The sequence below is a fragment of the Squalius cephalus genome (assembly GCF_949319135.1).
Source record: "Squalius cephalus genome assembly, chromosome: 7".
Classification (NCBI taxonomy): Eukaryota; Metazoa; Chordata; class Actinopteri; order Cypriniformes; family Leuciscidae; genus Squalius; species Squalius cephalus.
In genome coordinates, this window is record NC_137128.1 from 44586863 (window position 1) to 44607537 (window position 20675).

The 20675-nt window shown below is 36.4% G+C and overlaps 1 protein-coding gene across 4 annotated transcripts; it reads right to left on the reverse strand.

The window, feature by feature from the left end:
* Positions 1-94: 94 nt before the first annotated feature.
* On the reverse strand, positions 95-19527 carry tpm4b (tropomyosin 4b). 4 transcript variants are annotated; one of them, XM_079876869.1, is made up of 9 exons: positions 19124-19523; positions 16110-16235; positions 8509-8642; positions 7175-7292; positions 6989-7059; positions 5812-5887; positions 4499-4561; positions 4150-4219; positions 95-872 (listed from the first exon to the last, which is right to left on the reverse strand). In XM_079876869.1, exons 1-9 carry the CDS (start codon positions 19235-19237, stop codon positions 790-792), a joined length of 855 nt encoding a protein of 284 aa, XP_079732995.1. In that variant the 5' UTR covers positions 19238-19523; the 3' UTR covers positions 95-789. The 4 variants fall into 4 exon arrangements, with proteins under 4 accessions (XP_079732995.1, XP_079732997.1, XP_079732996.1 ...); XM_079876870.1 differs by lacking the exon at positions 95-872 and adding an exon at positions 2175-2582 and having other exon boundaries at positions 19124-19527; XM_079876871.1 differs by lacking the exons at positions 16110-16235; positions 19124-19523 and adding an exon at positions 12337-12717.
* Positions 19528-20675: the final 1148 nt, after the last annotated feature.

Consider the following 20675-nt stretch of genomic DNA (forward strand, 5'->3'; position numbering starts at 1 on the left):
TCTTAATGATCCGAAACGGCCTTGATTTTTCTTTGCAAAATATTGATTGAAATAATTCAATGCAATTCTCATAGACTGGAAAGTGATGTGCAAATAAGTAATAATAAACATTTATTTAGTTTACACATAAGTATATAAAAAAAAAAAACATCAAACCACAGTGAAAATAAATCTTGCAGGCATCAAGGGTACAAAATGGTCCCACAACAAACTATTAAAGACTTCTTATTGCGAAAAAAAACAGTCCAATTGTTCAAAAACATAATGCTTTTACAACTTTTTTCATGTCTTTTAGTACATTCGCATACATTTCCCCTACACATGATTTAATAATTGGTTTATTTACTCTTATTGCATTTTTACTGTTTTAAGGATAGCTTCCCTCTTCATGTTCATCAAAAGAAATAAATAAAACAGCACTGACCTTCCAGGTTAGAAAAAAATATGGAAAAATAGTTATAAAAAGGGAAACCTTCTTACATGCAATTATTGGCCATTATCTTTAAAGTACTGTTAACCGTTAAAGGAGTATTTTGGGTTTATGTATTTGTATTTAATCTGCGCCAATGGGACAAATGGCAGCAACAAGACATTATTTATTATTATTTAATGGACCACGGTAGGTGCATTATGAAATAATCAGAAAATTACAAAGCAAAATACAGACAATAATGGATGGAAGTAACATAACTTACAACATAAAACCAGAAACACATAAAACATTGCTGGAATGGTTGACAACTGCACTTCTGGAATGTGGATTCTTCATGGATTTCTTCTCGGGTTTGCTCACAAGCTGTTGAGCTCTTGGAGCGTTTGATCCAGGACTTGATGCATCTCCAGGTTCTGCTGTTTTGACTCAGCCAGACTCTCTGAAATAAACCAGCATTACAAGACATGAATTTACTGGTTCCATATACACATCACTGATCACTGCAAATATCTGTGCAATTTTTGTAAACAGATTTCATAACAAACCTGCTCCCTCCAGGCTTGAAACCAGTGAACTATCAACCACAGCTGGGTTACGGAAGTAAAATCCCATTCATTTTGACTCCACTAAGAAATTGAATTTTCATAACCCTTTTTAAATACAGTAATACAATGTGCTCTGAGATATTTTAAGTGATATATGCTTCTGTAGGAGCCACAAGTGTCAAACTATTTTAAATAAAATTTGTTATCATGGAAATGGAAACCAAGTCTTCTTGTCAACCTTAATATGTTGCATATATTTGAATATTTTGCAGTCAGACATTTGTATAAATATTTTGAAAGTCTCCTGAGTTCTTACTAAATATTAGATAGCAGTACTACAGTATGCAATATTATATCTCAGCAAAAAAAAAAAAAAAGTCAGCATTTCTCCTCTACTCAAGTCTGCTTCCTAATAAACCTTGTATATATTACGAATATATTACATTATGGATATACATCATGAATGTTGTTGGCTCTATGAATTGCTTTTGTTCCAGTATTGCAAGTCATTTTGGATAAAAGTGTCTACTAAATGCATAAATTTGCATGTTTGTAATGTATTTGCTGTACATACATTTTGTCTTATGTTCAGTAACCGAATAAACCTTCATTCATTCATTCATTCATAAATGTAAATGTAAGCACTATGCTATGCTATATGCATATATATATATTAGGGCTGTCAAACGATTAATCGCGATTAATCGCATCCAAAATAAAAGTTTGTGTTTACATAATTTATGTCTGTGTACGGAGTATAATTATTTTCTATATATAAATACACACACATGCATATATATATTTAAGAAAATGTGTTATTTATATATAAAATATTTATATATAATATAAATTATATATAATATAAATATATATACACAGTATATACATGCAAATATTTCTTAAATATATACATGCATGTGTGTGTATTTATATATAGAAAATAATTATACTGCATACACACATATATTATGTAAAAACGAACTTTTATTTTGGATGCGATTAATCGCGATTAATCGTTCGACACCCTAATATATATATATATATATATATATATTCAGCATTATGCTATACAAAAGAGGATCATTCACATTTTTAATATGAAGTAATTATCAATTGTGTTGTATAAGTGCTTCTTTATTACAAAAAGAGCTACAAAGATGAATAAAAGGAGAAAGATTAAGACTTAGAGAGGCAGGAAACATGTTATATTCGTAAAAGCAAGAAATTGAAAACAAGTGGGAGTGTTCAAAGAGATGAAAATATTTATTACATTTTAGAGGAATAACCAAACTGCAAATATGTAAGGCACCAGGGTGAGCAGAGAAAGACAGACAGAGGCACAGCCAATCAGAAGGCCGCAGGGTAATTTATGCAGAGCAGCAATGCTTGATTGAACGAGAAGGCTGTCAATCACAGTTCTGATTCAGTAATAATGATGCATCTGTCTTTGATGCACGTTACATCCAGTAACATCTAGGCACTCATAATATTCAGCTCAAGCACTGCTGACACATGAACCTTCTATAATGAGGTCATATCATTGAGGGCAAGATCCAGCTCTTCACTAATGGCCTTGTAATTCTGCTTCTGAGCATAGAGTTCATCTGGAGGTCAAAGGTCAAGAGCAGAAAGGAGAGGCGTTTCGGCAGAGGATGGAGGAAGCGGGAAACGGGAACAGAAAAGAAAAGGAGGAAAAGAAAGGAAACAGTCAGTTCAACAGGTTCGAGAGGACGAGACACAGCACATCAAGTCTTTGGGCAAAATCTTGGGCTGCGTCCGAAATCGCATACTCTCTTGAGTAGGTACTACATTCGCCATGTTGTCATTATCATGTGACCTACCAGCGTCAGCTTCCCTGCCATTCATAAATCCTCTCCCCTGGCCTCATGGGATAGTAAAGTGTCCATCACATGCACAGAATCTCACTGGAATAATCAGGTCATTCGGCCTCTTTTACTCTTTTATGAGTACTGAATTCGGACATACTCCTTTTGTCTCATACTATCTTTCGCCTTCTATATTTTAGGGAAGTATGTGATTTCGGACGCAGCCTTGATTTTGTTTTCAGGCTCTACTAGAACAGGTTTTCATGCTTAAATGTTGATTATATTCCCCATATTCTCCATTGTTGCAGCTCGTCTCTTCCCAGTCTGTCAGTAATGCTGTTTAGTTCCTGTCTCTATGAAGCCCCTCCTTCTGAAAAGCACACTGTGCTCTGATTGGTCGGCTGGAGCAGTGTGTTGTGATTGGTCAAGTGATTCGAGCATGTTTGGGAAATGCCCCGCCCCTTACATAACCACCAGTTTCAACACACCACTAACTAACTCAACCAGGCCACGCCCCTTTATTCTGTGTATGCCTTGGGCGTTTGCTTCTTCATTTATTACAATAGCGCTTTATACAGTGTAGTAGATTGTTTCAAAGCAACTTCATCAAATATGAGCACAATTCAATTTCAGCTGTTAACAGCTCTACAGAAGACGATAGTGTCATTATCCAGCTGTTTGATAACGTAGTCAAGCCAAAGGCTAACCATATCAACTAAGGTTATTTGTCCGACGTAGTGAGCGATATATAAAAGCATTCTGATCATTCTGATACACTGACTCGTAGACGAGCCTGTATGACTCGCTCTTCAACTTCTTCCGAATCAGTTTCTGGTTCAAACACATATGGCTTAATTAAACCATTTTGCCTTCGTGCAGCGTTTACTACAGTAAAGTTGAGCGACTGGATCTCTGAGCTGGTGTGAGTGAGTGGAGGCGGGGCTAATTTGCATATTCATGTTTCCGCATATACTAAATGAAGCAAGAGTGCGGAATTACATTCAAGCTGTTTTAAGGTATGAAGACATTAAATTTAAACACGTTTAAATGTGTCATTTTGGTGATAAACGGGATAAAATTATAGACTACAGGGGGACTTTATCCCTTAAAACTCATCGTTAATCACCAAAATGATACAGGTCAAATAACAATGACAGGTCAAACATGCTAGCACTATTACCGCTCTTCTTTCTTTCAATACAATGAACAGACAAATAAAGCTTGACTAGCTCCGGCACACAGTCAAATGGGACAAAGGTTAAATTCCAGCTGACGGTATTAGTGACGTCATTAGTGAGGGAGGAACTGTTAATCACCGCTGGAGAACCGGGAAGCGGGAACTTACCCTCAAGGTCATCGATGGCCTTTTCCAGTTTAGCCACCGACCTTTCAGCAAACTCTGCACGAGTCTCGACCTGAGGGGAAAAACACAGAGGGAAAGACTGAGTGAAACGGCGGAGAATGGCCATGAAATATACTCTATGTGTGTGTCCATTAAACATTTCATTTCTCTAATAATGACACATCTGGTTTAATGCAAGGAAACTCAAACGCCCCCTAGTTCAGTATAATGAGATTGCATGCTTGCTGTGGGTTGGCCATGGATAGGCATCTGCATTGTGTACTTGTGTAAAGCATGCAATAAGATGAAAGACTATTAGAATAAACAGTTGTTTTAGGTTAAACTTTCCCACCTCTTTCAGTTTATCAGTGAGAACTTTGATCTCGTCTTCATACTTGTCCTCTTTCTCCGAATACTACAGAGAGGAAACAAACAAAAGGTTATTTAGACTCTCGGTTCTCAACTTCGCTTTAAAACTCAGGTTTCACAGTAGCAACATAATACCAGAATTGTTTATTGTGCAAAAGTAAACTGAATTGTCAAGAAATAAATATTACAATATATATATATATATATATTTTTTTTAATATAATTTATTTATAAACTTTTTCAAAGCATTATCAACAGAAAGCTTCATGCAATTAAAGTTATAGCTTTTCCCCCCATTATAAACCTTTCCGCCAAAATAATTAACCATACATTACATAAAGGTTAAGATAACAATAGTAATAATAATAACAATTTAAATTTAAATAAAATGAATAAAAAAAAAAAAAAAAAAAAAAATATATATATATATATATATATATAGATAGCCAATAATAACATTTTCTGACATATTCGTGGTCCATACATAATTATAAAACAAAACCCCAATTGGTGATCATATTTAACATTGATCAATAAGTGGGAGAGTCTTCATCTTCTCAAAATATGTAATCATGGGTTGCCAAGTCTTATACAAATTTTGGACAGATCCTTTCATTAAATGTTTAATTTTTTTCTAATTTTAAGTATGATTCTAGTTCACATAACCACATTAAGGCTTTAGGCGGGCTTGTTGACTTCCACTCCAATAATATTCTTCTTCTCGCTAATAAGGCCGCAAAAGCAATAACATTTTTACTTTATTTGTCAATGATACTCCTAAATATTACAAATATTGTTGGCTCCCTGATGAATTGCTTTGTTCTGCTCTAGTAAGTCGCTTTGGATAAAAGCGTCTGCTAATACATATGTAAATGAAATGTATTGATATTATCATGAAATGCAAAGGCCCGACAATATATAAAAAATACTACTATGACATAAACTGAATACGAAAATTCACAATTTTGTAAATAAATAAACAATTGCACAAGTGTGATTTACCAGCTTAACATTGAACAAACTCTGAGCTAAATATTGTTTTATTATTAGCCATAACACATAGTGGCGGATGAATATATGCAGAGTTTGACTGGACGGACGTCAACATAAAAAAAATGTTGAGATACATTTTATTTTCACTTTGAAAAGTTCATAAGCTTATTTATTTAACTGTCCTAAATATGCATGTTTAAATGTTAAACAGTGAATCTAAGCTTTTGATCAACTTTACACAAGACTTTACACAGAAATCCATTTTGCCCCGTGGAATTATGGGCCATAAGTCAGCTGACTTACCTTATCTGATTGAGCTTCTAAGGACTTGAGATTATTGGTTACATTTTTCAGTTCTTCCTCCAGATCTCCACCTTTACTGTAAAAAATAAATAAATATATAAAATATTTGTATTCTTCACCTTTTTACAGCTTGAATGGGAGTTCCTGGCCAAGTATTTTAATAACATCAAGAGTCGTTTTCTGCTTATCAATACTGATCATTACGTCATAATCCATTAACTTTCAAATATTTAATACGTTTTTCAACCAGCTTGGATCAGCAAGACACTATAAAAGCTTGTTTCTGCCACAGAATAAAAAAAATTATATCTCATTATTCTGTCTTTATTTCTCGCAATTCAGATTTTACATCTAAACCGGGAATTTCAAGGACAAACCTCAGAATTGTGAGAAACCACCTTAAAGTGAACATAAAATCAAATTGGACTACTTCATGTTCCTGGTACTGCACAATTCATCAGTGCATGTTATTCCAAAGAAAACATTTTTTTGTCTTTATAATCTGTAATAAAAATGTCAGCTTGCAACTAAAATGGGTTTTGATCTCTGTTGGATGTTGACTTTAAGCTGGTTTTTCTAGCAGAGCACAGACCTGTACTGAATCTGATACAAGTTTAAGTAAGAAACTTCTGATTGGTTAAAGAGGACATGTTATGCCCTTTTACAAAGTCTTGATTTTGTTTTCTGGCTCTAGAACAGGTTTTCATGCTTGAATGTTCAAAAAACACATTATTTTTCACATGTTCTCCATTGTTGCGGCTCCTCTCTTCTCAGTCTGTCAGTAATGCTCTGTTTAGTTCCTGTCTCTATGAAGCCCCTCCTTTTGAAAAGCACAATGTGCTCTGATTGGTCGGCTGGAGAAGTGTGTTGTGATTGGTCATTCGGAAATGTCCCGCCCCTTACCATAACCACCAGTTTCAACACACTACTAACTAACTCAACCAGGCCCCGCCCCTTTATTCTGCGCATGAATTATTTAAATGAGGAATATTGTGAAGTGTTCGTTCCCGAAAGAAACTCAAGACTACAATGGAGGCGTTTCAGGAGTTCAGAAACACTGACACTGATATAGAGAAGAACTCAGAGCATTACACACTAAAGAAAGATGAACATGTAAAAAAGCACATTAGGTCCTCTTTAAAATCTGTTTACTGTGTTGAACTTTGTGGGTACTAACAGTTCTGCAATCTCTGCTCTCTCTTCTGCCCTTTCCAGTTCACCCTCCAAAATCACCAGCTTACGAGCGACCTGCAAACACACACACACACACACAAATGACCTCAGAGAGGATCTTTACAGAACCACTCCTGATTCAAATGATAAAGTATCTGTAAACTGTACTATAAGTGTGTGTGCGCCTGACCTCCTCATATTTGCGGTCGGCATCCTCAGCGATGTGTTTGGCTTCTTTGAGCTGTATTTCCTGAATTTCCATTTTCTCCTCGTCTTTCATCGCACGGTTTTCAATCACCTTTATGCCTCTGGATGCAAAACACACAGATAAACAGATCATACACATGTTTTGTTATGCATTTTATTGTGGGCCATTCTTAGTGAACAATTTTATTCCCTAAATAATGTATGCATTTTAGTGTGCAACTGATGTGTCATTAACATCCGATTATAGCTTTTGTTAATATTTTGAGTTAGATTTTATTTTTTTATTTTCTGTTTTCAATTTTATTTAAAAAAAATTGTAATAATTTTATTGTTTTTGTCTTTTAAAAAAATGCCTACATTGTTTTTATTTTTTTTTATATATATTAGGTCTAGTTGATTTCATTTGAGTTATTTAAGTAGATCAAGTTAAACTAAGCAGAAATAAAATAAGTTTATGTTGTTTTATAATTTGATTTTATTTCCATAAATGTTTATATTGTTACAAATAACAATTTTATGGTTTTAGTTTTAGCTTTAGTTAACAATAATAACCCTGATGTACACCAAATAACACTTGACACATTATGCAAAGCAGAGAGGATTGCTAAACTTAAAAATCTGCAGTGAAATAAAGCTAACAAAAATTAAACAAACTTTGGTTACACTTTATTTTAAGGTATCATTGTTACAGTGTAATTATATATTTAAGTACTGAGTATTATTAATTATAATTAGGGTAGGATTATGGTTTGGTTGAGGATTAGTTGCATGTAATTATGCATAATTTACTGTTATTACTATAGTAAGTACATGTAACATATGTAACAAGGACACTGTAAAATAAAGTGTTACCCAAACATTTTAGCCATTAACTTATGCCAAGTGTTTTATCTTATTAACTGAGGTACCATTTTGTTAAAGAGAAGACTGAACACAGAGGGAATGATGATAATAAGGTGGATATTATGACAATATTTGGTTCTGACTTGTGTCATTTTAATATCAATGAAACCCTTGAGAACTGAACATCGCTGTTTTATGCAGAGCTGCTTTATAGATGATTTGACCATAATTGATGAACTTTACGCAGTTATTGAACCAAACTGAATCAACACTGAACTGATTTCAGCTAAACAAAGATTGTTTACTACAGCAGGAATTGATTCTGTTCGCATCACTGAATGATTATTTTCCTGTTTAACCTTGTAAAGCTGTTTTTGCAACGGTCTTTATTGTATAAAGCGATACAGAAATTATGTTGACTTGACTTGACCCTGTGTGCACAGATGCATGTGTGTGTGTGTGTGTAATACTGACCTCTCGCTCTCATCCGCCGCCTTCTCTGCCTCCTCCAGTTTCTGAAGCGCAGTGGCCAGTCTCTCCTGAGCCCGGTCCAGTTCCTCTTCCACCAGCTGGATCCTGCGGTTCAGAGCAGCTACGTCACCCTCCGCCTGTGCACATACAGAGAAGCAGTGGTTAAAGATCCCCGTTATAATCGAAAGGAATAAGGGAGGATCAAAGATCCTTAAGGAACAAGTGGCGCTCACTGCAGAGCCAAATGATTGTCCCATTATGCCCAGAGAGGTGGAGCTGGGCGTCAAGCTCCGCCCATTATGACCAGAGAGGGGGAGCTGGGCATCAAACTCCGCCCATTATGACCAGAGAGGTGGAGCTGGGCGTCAAGCTCTGCCCATTATGACCAGAGAGGGGGAGCTGGGCATCAAGCTCTGCCCATTATGACCAGAGAGGGGGAGCTGGGCGTCAAGCTCCGCCCATTATGACCAGAGAGGGGGAGCTGGGCATCAAACTCCGCCCATTATGACCAACGAGGTGGAGCTGGGCGTCAAGCTCCACCCATTATGACCAGAGAGGTGGAGCTAGGCGTCAAGCTCCGCCCATTATGACCAGAGAGGGGGAGCTGGGCATCAAACTCCGTCCCATTATGACCAGAGAGGTGGAGCTTGGCGTCAAGCTCCGCCCATTATGACCAGAGAGGGGGAGCTGGGCATCAAACTCCGCCCATTATGACCAGAGAGGTGGAGCTGGGCGTCAAGCTCCGCCCATTATGACCAGAGAGGGGGAGCTGGGCATCAAACTCCACCCATTATGACCAGAGAGGTGGAGCTGGGCGTCAAGCTCCGCCCATTATGACCAGAGAGGGGGAGCTGGGCGTCAAGCTCCGGCCATTAAAACCAGAGAGGTGGAGCTGGTCGTCAAACTCTGCCCATTTTTACCAGAGATGGGGAGCTGGACATCAAGCTCCGCCAATTATGACCAGAGAGGGGGAGCTGGACATCAAGCTCCACCCATTTTGACCAAAGAGAGAGAACTGGACATCAAGCTCCACCCATTTTGACCAGAGAGGGGTAACTGGATGTTAAGCTCCACCCATTTTGACCAGAGAGGGGTAACTGGACATCAAGCTCCATCCATTTTGACCAGAGAGAGATAACTGGACGTCAAGCTCCACCCATTTTGACCAGAGAGGGGTAACTGGATGTCAAGCTCCACCCATTTTGACCAGAGAGGGGTAACTGGACGTCAAGCTCCATCCATTTTGACCAGAGAGGGATAACTGGACGTCAAGCTCCACCCATTATGACCAGAGAGGGATAACTGGATGTCAAGCTCCACCCATTTTGACCAGAGAGGTGTAACTGGACGTCAAGCTCCACCCATTATGACCAGAGAGGGATAACTGGATGTCAAGCTCCACCCATTTTGACCAGAGAGGTGTAACTGGACGTCAAGCTCCACCCATTATGACCAGAGAGGCAGACCTAGGCATGTGAAAGCTTTCTACCCACAAAGAGTGGAAGCTCATTCTTTCAGTTTGACACATTTGAATGAGAGTTTGTCTCTGGCTCCTGCACAGATCACAGTGGGCCTCACGCCTCAAACACGCATGCATTATCATACCATTATGACTCCTTAAAAGTCACAAAGCAAAATGGCTACAAGAAAAATATCAAATGCTTTTGGTCTTCAATGCACAAATATCTTAAGTAATGGAATTTACAGTTACATTACGTTTCATTAAAGTATTTAATCCTATACTGTATAATATTTTTATATATGAATTTATAATTATCAACATGATCAAAACTTTGCTGATAAACCATTGCTTTATATGTTGTAAACTACAGAGCTTTTATCATAAAGCTAAGCACTTACAAAGCATATATAGCAGATATAGAGAGATGACTGATATTTATATGCATTTTATGTAAGTATTCGGCTATACTGTTATAAGATTTCATTGGTTTACATTAAGCTATCAGAATTTCATCTTACTTTTTGTCCAATACTTCGGATAAAAGCGTCTGCCAAATGCATAAATGTAAATATCTTTACTCATTTTAAGTCTCTGAATGAAACAGGTGTTTTTTTCTTCCGTGATTTTGAGCTATTCTCACTATATGAGCCATAAAACATACAAAACATGCAAACTTTATTTTATATTTCCTTTTATATTTTATCAAAGGGTTCAACAAAGTGCTCCATTAAAAAAAAATCATTTTTTTCTGATTATTATTCAGGCTTTACGGGGTTAACTCCGTCTCAGATGTTTCTCCTAGACACAAATTACTCAATTTTTGTCATATAGTAAGAGTTTAGAGCTATAAAATGATCATTTGAGACTGAGCTCAGAAGGAGGTTGGTCCACGAAACCATTCAAAAGTAAATCAACGAGTGCTGATGTTCCTGGAGAGCATAAATCTGTTCTATATCTGCTGGAGGTGAGGAACCAGATCATAAATCCTTTCAGATCATTGCATCTGTTGAATGTATTTAGTAAGTGACAACATAGCCTTTCCAAAAGCTGTATGGCTGAAAAGACATCTGAGTTTCAGAGCAAACTGCAACCAATCAGACAGGAAGTGAGGATGTAAAGAATGTTTGCTGCTGTATTCCATTCTTAGAAGAAAAGGTTCTAAATGGAACTTTAAAGAGTTCCGTCAGGCACTTCACATATATAGAACCTTTTAGGGGTTCCCATCACGGCATCATGTTATGGGTTTAGTTTAATGTTTAAAACAGGTCTAAGTGAGCAGAAATGATGAGGTAACAGGTTTGGAGTTTGTTCCAGATTGCGCACAAAAAGTATTTCTCGTTGCTTGATAAACTTAAGGTTGAGCCACTGTAGTAATCATTCTGATTACACAAAAGCTTGTTTTCTCGAGCAGTGGTTTCTAGATTTTAATTTGTTAAAACAAGAGTATTTTTGATTTTAAAAATGCCAGGTTGGGGCAAATCATCATGATGTTTATTGGCCAAAACAATGGGTTGAAATCTTTGCATAGCCTATTTTTATGCGTGTTTATAATTACTTTAGGTAACATTTTACAGTGTCAGTTACATACATTACATGTATTTCCTATAACATTAAATTATGCATAATTACAAGCATGCAACTAAACCTAAACCAAACCAAACCCTAATCCTAACCTTATAGTAAGTACATGTATAGTTACTTAATATTACTCAGTACTTAAGTGTATAATTACAGTGTAACAAAGACAACTTAAAATAAAAGGTTACACTTTATTTTAAGGTGTCACTATTAGTGTAATTATATTTAAGTACTGAGTAATATTAATTAACAACATGTAGCCTACTTACTATATGGGTTAGGGAAGGATTAGGGTTCGGTTGAAGGTTAGTTGCATGAAATTATGCATAATTTACTGTCCTTACTACATGTAACATAAGTAACAAAGACACTGTAAACTAAAGTGTTACCAAATAAAGTGTTACCTTGTTTTATTGTTTAAATGTATTATTTAAGCAGATTTTCACTGTAAATGTATTTACACCACATTGTGACAACATGCCCCGGTATTGTGCCAAGCTAAACTGAATAATATTGACTGGAGTAAACAATGTGACAACTAGCCCCGGTCTCCCCCTATTGGAATTTCTGAGGATAAAATTCACAAAAATAACATACTCAGATATAAACGACTGTAAAATAAAACAAGCAGTTGTGCAACTGGACCTGGCAACTTCACCAACACGTTCACTAAAGTGTGACAACTAGCCCCGGTCTCCGCTGTTTGTGTTCAGCGAGCACTGAAACGAGTGAAAAGCGTGAGACAGCAGCAAGAGAGAAAGAAAGAGGAGGAAAGATCATGGATTCCTCACTTTCTCTCGCAGGTCTCGTTCATTGTCCAGTTGCGTCTGCAGAAACTGCGCTCTGTCCTGCGCCTCGTCCGCCTGATGCTGCAAACACTGGATCTTCCTCTTCACGGAGTCTAAAGACTTCACAGACATCTCCAAACCTTACACAACACCTGAGCGAAATGGCGAACTGAATCACTTCATAAGCAGAGAGCGCAGATGTGGATCCGCTGCTTAAAAAACTCGCAAACTTTCTATTGGCGCGCGCCGCTGCAAAATGAGGAATCCTGGAAAAAAGGGCAGGAATGCGCAAAAAAAAAGAAAAAAGAGTCCAATCCCAGGAAGAAGATGCGGGTTTCAGATGACATTAGGGGGGTGGTGTTCCTGTTTGACTTCTGCTACTATTATGTGCTGACTTCTGGACATATTTGGTGTTTCTAATGAATGACCACGTGTGATTGCATCAGGTAAAATCCTCAATGCACAGAAAATAAGCACTTTTCACACTAGTTTAAATCATTTATTCATTAGCAATGTTAACAGAGGACATACAGGCATCACAGGGGAATTCAGTCAGTTTTCTGAAAGGTCATGCACATTTACAACACACTCTCAGATAACGTATTATATTGAGTTTAATAGGGTTGTGTTGTGGAAATCCCCAAATATATGGAAATATATACATTGGATACCCAATGATGCCCATTTTTTTCCACAAAATTTTCTATTTTATAAATTACAAACAATTACACCCCAAATGTGATTTTTAAAGCTTATTAAAATATAAGTTATAATATTAAAAATAAGTTAAATAAATATTATACAACTAACTTGGTGAGTCGGAAAATTGTTTTAATCCTTATATCCTGACAACAAAAAATAAAGTGACGCCCATGAGATGGGAAGCTGTTCTACATCATATTTAAATCATGCATCTGTTATTATTTACAAGAACACACACAAATACATAAGATTTTTAAGTGGATGTGCACATGAGACACAGTTGTACATATAACTCGTATACATCTACTCGGTCGCTCACACACACACACACACACACACTGAGAAGGGCTCCATATGTTCTTCAGAACACATATTCTTCATGGGGAAGTGTTGTTGTGATCATTGGCCCTCTTACAGGTTATGGATCAGACAACTTGCTCCCAATCCCAAAGTCCAGACAGAAATAGTTGTAACTCAGTTGAAAATCGCATGAGCCACATTGAAACACATTTGTAAAATGTGATAAACACACATCTGTGACTGTGAGTGCACATTTTACATCAATGCTCCATTGCTTCATTGTATGATAGTAAGACTGATGAATTGCATTACTTCCCAGAAGAATATTACTCCAATTATTATTAATATGCCATTATTTATTAAACCATGATGTGTTATGCATTACCCACTGTTTTATAAAAGCAAGCCAAGCTGATTTGACCACAGTTAAGGGTGTTTAGCTATAGGGTTAATAAATCAGTTTAACACTAGGTCTTGAATGGCTTAATCAAACGTCAGTGTGAAGACAACAAGAGTGAGTGATAAATAAATTCTTTTTAAATGAGAATTCACTGTATGACGCTATTGCAATAGCATTTGTGTTCCAATCAGTGAATTCCAGCATGTGTGGGAGTATTTTTGCAAATGGTTTAGGGTGTGTGTGTGTGTGTGTGTGTTTCTCCCCCCATGAGTTGGATTCATTAGATTCAAGGGCTGAAGGTTCATTGTTTGCTTTAGTTGAATTCCTCACATTCCTGCGCTGTGTGTGTGTGTGTGTGTGTGTGTGTGTGTGTGTGTGTGTGTGTGTGTGTGTGTGCGTGTGTGTAACTTTGAGTGAAAGGAAAGAAATGAAGTGAACTTCATGCTCTGCACAGACACTGTTGCCTTGTATAGAAATATTACACAAGTTAAGAGATTGTGCCACCATGATCTAATTTAGGAACGTCTGGATTGTTAAATCTAATTTGTCAATATAATGAAACAGAAACAAACTATCGGTATTTTTAGAGCTTGGGGAGAGTCCATTTTCAGAGAGTTTATCTATTATTTAAAAGAAATAGTTCAACAAATAACAAGAATATCTAAAGTGAGCCGCCTTGCTGTCTGTTGCATAAGACAGCTCCTAACTCTCAAATCCAATTAATGTGAAGAAACATTTGGGGTTAGTATGTTGTAACGCTTATCGTGTCATATTCTAATAGGGATAAAAATACACACAAATATTAGATAAAATAGGACAACAACTTTTTATAAATGCTTTTGGCATTGAATATATATTTGAAAGAATATTTATACACTGTTTTTGGTAACACTTTCTATGAAGCCTGTATTATAAGGGTATATGCTTAATTACTGTAGTTACAATTATTCATGTGATGATACAACACATTATAAGTTTGCTTATAATGCATTATGAATACCCGTATGATGCATTATAAATGCAGGCTTTATCTAGTGTTATAATGCATACTCTTAAAATTTATAACCACAAATGGGTAAGTATTATAATGTATTGTAACTGTTGTTATGATTATTTACCAGATGATACAACATATTATAATGTTGTCATAAGGCATTATGCATGTAATATAATTCATTAATAATACTCTTATAATGCATTATAAATACAGGCTTTATAGAAAGTGTTAACCATATTGTTGTTGTTGTTGTTGTCTTTAGTCACATATAGCAGATTAGAGCTGGATGATAATATAGTTTACATTTATGATTCAAGCTATCAATATTTATATATATATATATATATATATATATATATATATATATATATATATATATATATATATATATATATCACTTTATGTGAGTGTACTGTAGGCTATATGCGGATAAAGAACATGCAAACTTTATATGAAGAGCCAGATGAAAATTAAGTTTCATTTTGAAACAAAAGTTGCGACATCAGTTTATGCATTCCCAGGGTTTTCTGACTAAATAAATGCATGCAGTGCAAAAAGTCGTTTTGGATGAAAGTGTCTAAATGCATAATGTAAATGTCAAAAAATGTATAGCACAGGAGAGTATTCATAATGAATGAAAGAAATGGTCCTTTTGAAGCTTGACGTGGTTTCCTTGTATGGATCAATTGAGCGTTTCACAAAGGAAAAAGAATGGGTTTATTATTTCTACAGTCCCTTTAAGAATTCTGCAGCACATTTTCTCCCAGTGCGTTGAAAGAATGCAGATCTGGGACGGTGGACGTCACGTCCAGACAGTTTTTTATAATGTTTCTCGGTTGTGCAGCTCTGGCTCTCATGCTTTGCGGTCTGGATTTTCTCCCTGTGGGTTTCAGAGGTGGCTCTCGCCCTAAATATCCATTTCCTCTGCATGTGAGCCCGGATTCCACAGTTAAAATATAAAAAAAAGGCCGATGAGTTCAAGTAAGCCTTTGCTAGAAAATTGCACACTGAAGACGTTTGACGTCTGTGGGGCGTCCGGTAACAGAATGAGTGGGAAAGACATTTATTCGAGGCTGTCAACGGTAGCCGAAAAGGAATGTGGGGAAACTTTTTCTTCCCATTTTTTCCACATGGAGCTGCTGACATGCTCCCGCTATGATTAAAGCACCTTTGTCGCTGGAATGAGAACAATCTGTCTGAAGCTTCGCATCCCGACCAGGTGCAAAGATTTGCCACATGCATATAAAAGTTATGAGGGAGTTATTATTGTGATCACATGTGTTTTTGATTTTGATGATGCCATTTAACAGAAAACTGTCGTCTCATTGAAGAAAAATGATTTTAATAGTGAAAAGCGTCTAACGCTTGAATACTCACGTCTGACGCCTTTTTCTCAGACAGCTCCAGCTTCTCCTGAGCCTCTTTGAGTGCTTCTGAATATTTATCCAGTTCATCTTCAGTTCCTTTCAGTTTCTTCTGTAGACCAAGCAACTCGTCCTCGAGCTGATGAAACAAAACGACAGAGCATATTAACATGGATGGATAGATTTAGAGAAATGTATTTATTAGGATTAATCCCTTGAGATGAACCATCTTGTTTTTGAGGGGCTCCCATAGATGGAGGATGGAGGGATGGATGGATGGATGGATGGATGGAAGGATGGATGGATGGATAGATAGATAGATAGATAGATAGATAGATAGATAGATAGATAGATAGATAGATAGATAGATAGAGGAAGGATGGATGGATGGATGGATGGATGGATGGAAGGATAGATAGATAGATAGATAGATAGATAGATAGATAGATAGATAGATAGATAGATAGATAGAGGATGGATGGATGGATGATAGATAGATAGATAGATAGATAGATAGATAGATAGATAGATAGATAGATAGATAGATAGATAGATAGATAGATAGATAGATAGATAGAGGAAGGATGGATGGATGGATGGATGGATGGATGGATGGAAGGATAGATAGATAGATAGATAGATAGATAGATAGATAGATAGATAGATAGATAGATAGATAGAGGATGGATGGATGGATGATAGATAGATAGATAGATAGATAGATAGATAGATAGATAGATAGATAGATAGATAGATAGATAGATAGATAGATAGATGGATGGATGGATGGATGGATGGATGGATGGAAGGATGGATGGATGGATGGATGGAGGAAAGATAGATAGATAGATAGATAGATAGATAGATAGATAGATAGATAGATAGATAGATAGATAGATAGATAGATAGAGGAAGGATGGATGGATGGATAGATAGAAAGATAGACAAGAAATGAAAGTATCATATATCATTGTTTAATCTTCATTGCCCTTTCATGAAAGTTCAGCGAGAGAGTTCATGTTCATGTGTTGATAGTTGAGTGTATTTTCAGATCCTGCAAACAGTGCATCTACATGAACTACAGACTCTCTGAGGCCATACATGTGAAACACACGCTCAGCATTAATACACTGATCAGTGTGTGTCCTCAGAGACGCTGATATTACCGTCTGCAGCTGCGACTCGAACATCAGTGATATCTGCCACAGTCAGGCTGAGAGGGCTTCATTAGATCTGACACATGCATGTACAGCAGATCTGTGCTGGAATTCTGTTTGTGTGATTCTAATTCTAGAATCTGGAATCTTCTAAACATCATCACTTACATTCCATCAACTGGCCTTATTCACAGCAGCGCCATCTTTGATTTTTAATGGGAATGAAAGCGAGGCTGCGAGGGACATGCATCTCTTCAATGGGCTGTACTGTTGTTTAATGTGTTTTTGGATTGTTCTGCTCATGGAACACTAGAAAAATAACTTTCCAAGAAATTTCAGTTGACAGAAAAACTCCCGACAATAAGCTGTGGAAAATTGTAAGTAATAGGCTATAGGAGCTTTATACAGCAGATGCCATTGGTAACACACGGTCTAGCGACACCGGTGGCCGTTAGGTGAACTGCAGCAGCTCTTACTGCTCGTGCTCATGTAACGCTCAAGAGACTGAACTGACTCAATGCCCTAATATACTCACAACGAAGTTATTTTTCGTTCTTCGCTTAGAAATAAAAAGAAGTTAGAAAACCTTTATGAGTGAGACTATAGACCTTTTGTAGCCCTGCCCCTTTTCAGCGCGGCGCTCGTTGTCTTTTGACTTCCGGTCTGTATTTTCACTGTGATATTGCGTATTTATGAATGAACGGCTCGTTTTAAAATCTTCCCGGTCTACTGACATTTGTTAAGACATCTGCTTTAAACATTACAATCCTCATGATAACTTTCGTTAACTTTACATCCACTTCAAAAGCTAATTACTCCTGCACAGCAATGCCATAGAAATATACAGAGCGACCGCAAAAACGGAAGTTCAAAGACAATATTCTAAAGATGGCGGCGCCCTCGTTTCTCTCTGTTTCTCTGGCGTATAAGGTCTAGGCCTAGGGCATATATAGTTCTGACTATGTGAGACTAGTTTGAATGAATCCCTTTTCTTTGCATAACTCATTGACATTACAGTAGCCTACAGATCGGCTCCTTCATATTCTGTATTATCGTGAACATGCATTTAATGTGTCATTGTAATTCAGAGAGGCTCTCGGGAGCGCGCGTAACCGTGACATGATCACATCCTTAGGATTTTCCCGGCAAAAACGTCCCGAGTCCTTCACATAAAAATCAGTCTACAGGCTTTCAAAGACAACCTAAAAAAAGTCAGGGAAGGTCTCATTTTTTTATTTTTTTTTACGATTCATTACAAGCTGTTTACACATTGGCAATAATAATAATAATAATAAACGATGAATACATAAAAATTCTTACATATTCTTTAAAATGGCCTTGAGTGAACTGAAAATGTTTATAATACTGGCATTAGCTCTGGAATGTGTGGGAATGTCGAGAGGTTTGCGGGATGCTGCACTCCAGAGACATGTAAACAACTCCAAACACACTCAAGCCCAGAGAAACAGCTGGCACGCTTCTGGATTATTCCCGCTGCTTCTATAGCCCTGGATACCATCATCCCTCAGTGGGGTCTGGGAATGAAGCCAGAGTTCCCAAACCATGCCTCCTTAAACTATTCAGATGGCATATTGTGAAAAATTACTCCGAAATAGATATTTCTTTGGCTGCTATATCTCATTTAAGCATGAATTCAGGAAAACCAACTTCATGTGGTGCAACCTAGCGACCTTAAAGGCACTATATAAAGTATTTTGTTAACTTTTTCAAGCATGCAAACTTTTAAATAACTTGTATATCAAAGTAAAGTCTGAAAGCATTACACTGGTACCACAAGTACTTCAATCTCAGTTAACAAACATCAATTGTTCTCCACGATCTGATCTGCATGTCCTCGTCCTCCTCTCACCTGTTTGCATTTGTCTTCCGCTGCTTTCTTATCAGACTCGGCCTGTTCTGCCCGGTCGATGGCGTTCTCCTTATCCAGCTTCAGCATCTGCATCTTCTTCTTAATCGCCTCCATTTCTGCTGTTTTTGCTCTTGGAGTGTGTTACCGAGAGAGAATGAAGAGGAAGCTGAGAGCTACTGGACAAAGAGAGAGAATCACAGCGCTTTTCCTTGTGAGATGAGAGCGGGGAGAGTCCACACTGAACTGAAACGCTGCTGCCGATGGTTTAAACCTGAGTTTGAGGAGACGAGACTCACTCCCTGGTGTCCTCCACCTCCCCTTCCTCAACACACACACACACACACACACACACACCCTCCTCAACCAAACCTTTTACCCACAGAAAAGTCAGCAGATTCCCATATTAGGAGTGAGTAACCGATCTTCTACTAGAAGCGAGATGTGTATAAGAGTTTACAGGCTCTTCATGCTTCATTAAACAAGGCAAACTCACTCTACTTTTTTAAAACAAACTCATCAATGTACGTTTCAAAAGAGTTTCTCAGTCTTATCAAAATATAGTCACTCCTCTGCTTCTGAAATTACTTTTTTCTTCAGCTAACATCATCAGTCCTTTTCATTTAACATTCTGATATTTAACACCCATGATTTGATCAATATGATAAAACATTTAATTTAATTCAATCACACTAAAAAAATAAAGCCTTTTTTTAAAGAAAAGATTAAGCATTTCAATTGTATAGTAAAATTCCATCAAATTGAATTGAATAATCTTTACATATTATTCACATTTTGAATTAATAATTTTAAATGAGTAAAAAAAACCTAGAGCTTAATTAAACATTTTGTTTAAAGGAATCAATTGATCATTTCAGTTTGTGTGATTCGTATTCATAAATTTATTCATGTATTTATGACTACGAAATGTTCCATTGTACCATCAAGATTTATACAAAAATGTTTTATTAAGCTCTAGTTTTTTTACTCATTTAAAATTCAAAATATGAATAATATGTAATGATATTTCATATATATATTTTACTATTAATTGAAATTTGAAAATAATTGACAACTTTTTTGAGTGTAGTCAGTAAATCTTAAATATCCTGTTTCATTCATGTTGCATAAAAAATCTGTGTGTGTGCATATATATATATATATATATATATATATATATATATATATATATATATATATATATATGTACACACACACACACACACACACACAATTACATAAATAAATATATAAATATTGGATAATTATTGTTATTGGATCATAATAATTATTGGATATTATAAATATATAAATAATATACAATTTATTATTTATTTAATAGTAAATTATATATGTTATTAATAGCCTATATATTTATTTATATAATTTATGTAATAATAAACAAAACAAATATATAAACAAAAACAATTTGCACAAAAAATCTCATCTAAAATTTTGGTGGCGATTTTAATATGTAAAATGTGTGTGTGTGTGTGTGTGTGTGTGTGTGTGTGTGTGTGTGTGTGTGTGTGTGTGTGTGTGTGTGTGTGTGTGT

Bases quoted from the DNA above. Each gene is read 5' to 3' on its own strand.
- tpm4b (XM_079876869.1), bottom strand. From the start codon at position 19,237: ATGGAGGCGATTAAGAAGAAGATGCAGATGCTGAAGCTGGATAAGGAG. The intron at 7,293-8,508 runs GTCAGTATTACA...TTTTGCATCCAG, and splicing joins GCGGCGGATGAGAGCGAGAG to AGGCATAAAGGTGATTGAAA. The intron at 873-4,149 runs GTAAGTTCCCGC...GGTTTATTTCAG, and splicing joins GGCCATCGATGACCTTGAGG to AGAGTCTGGCTGAGTCAAAA.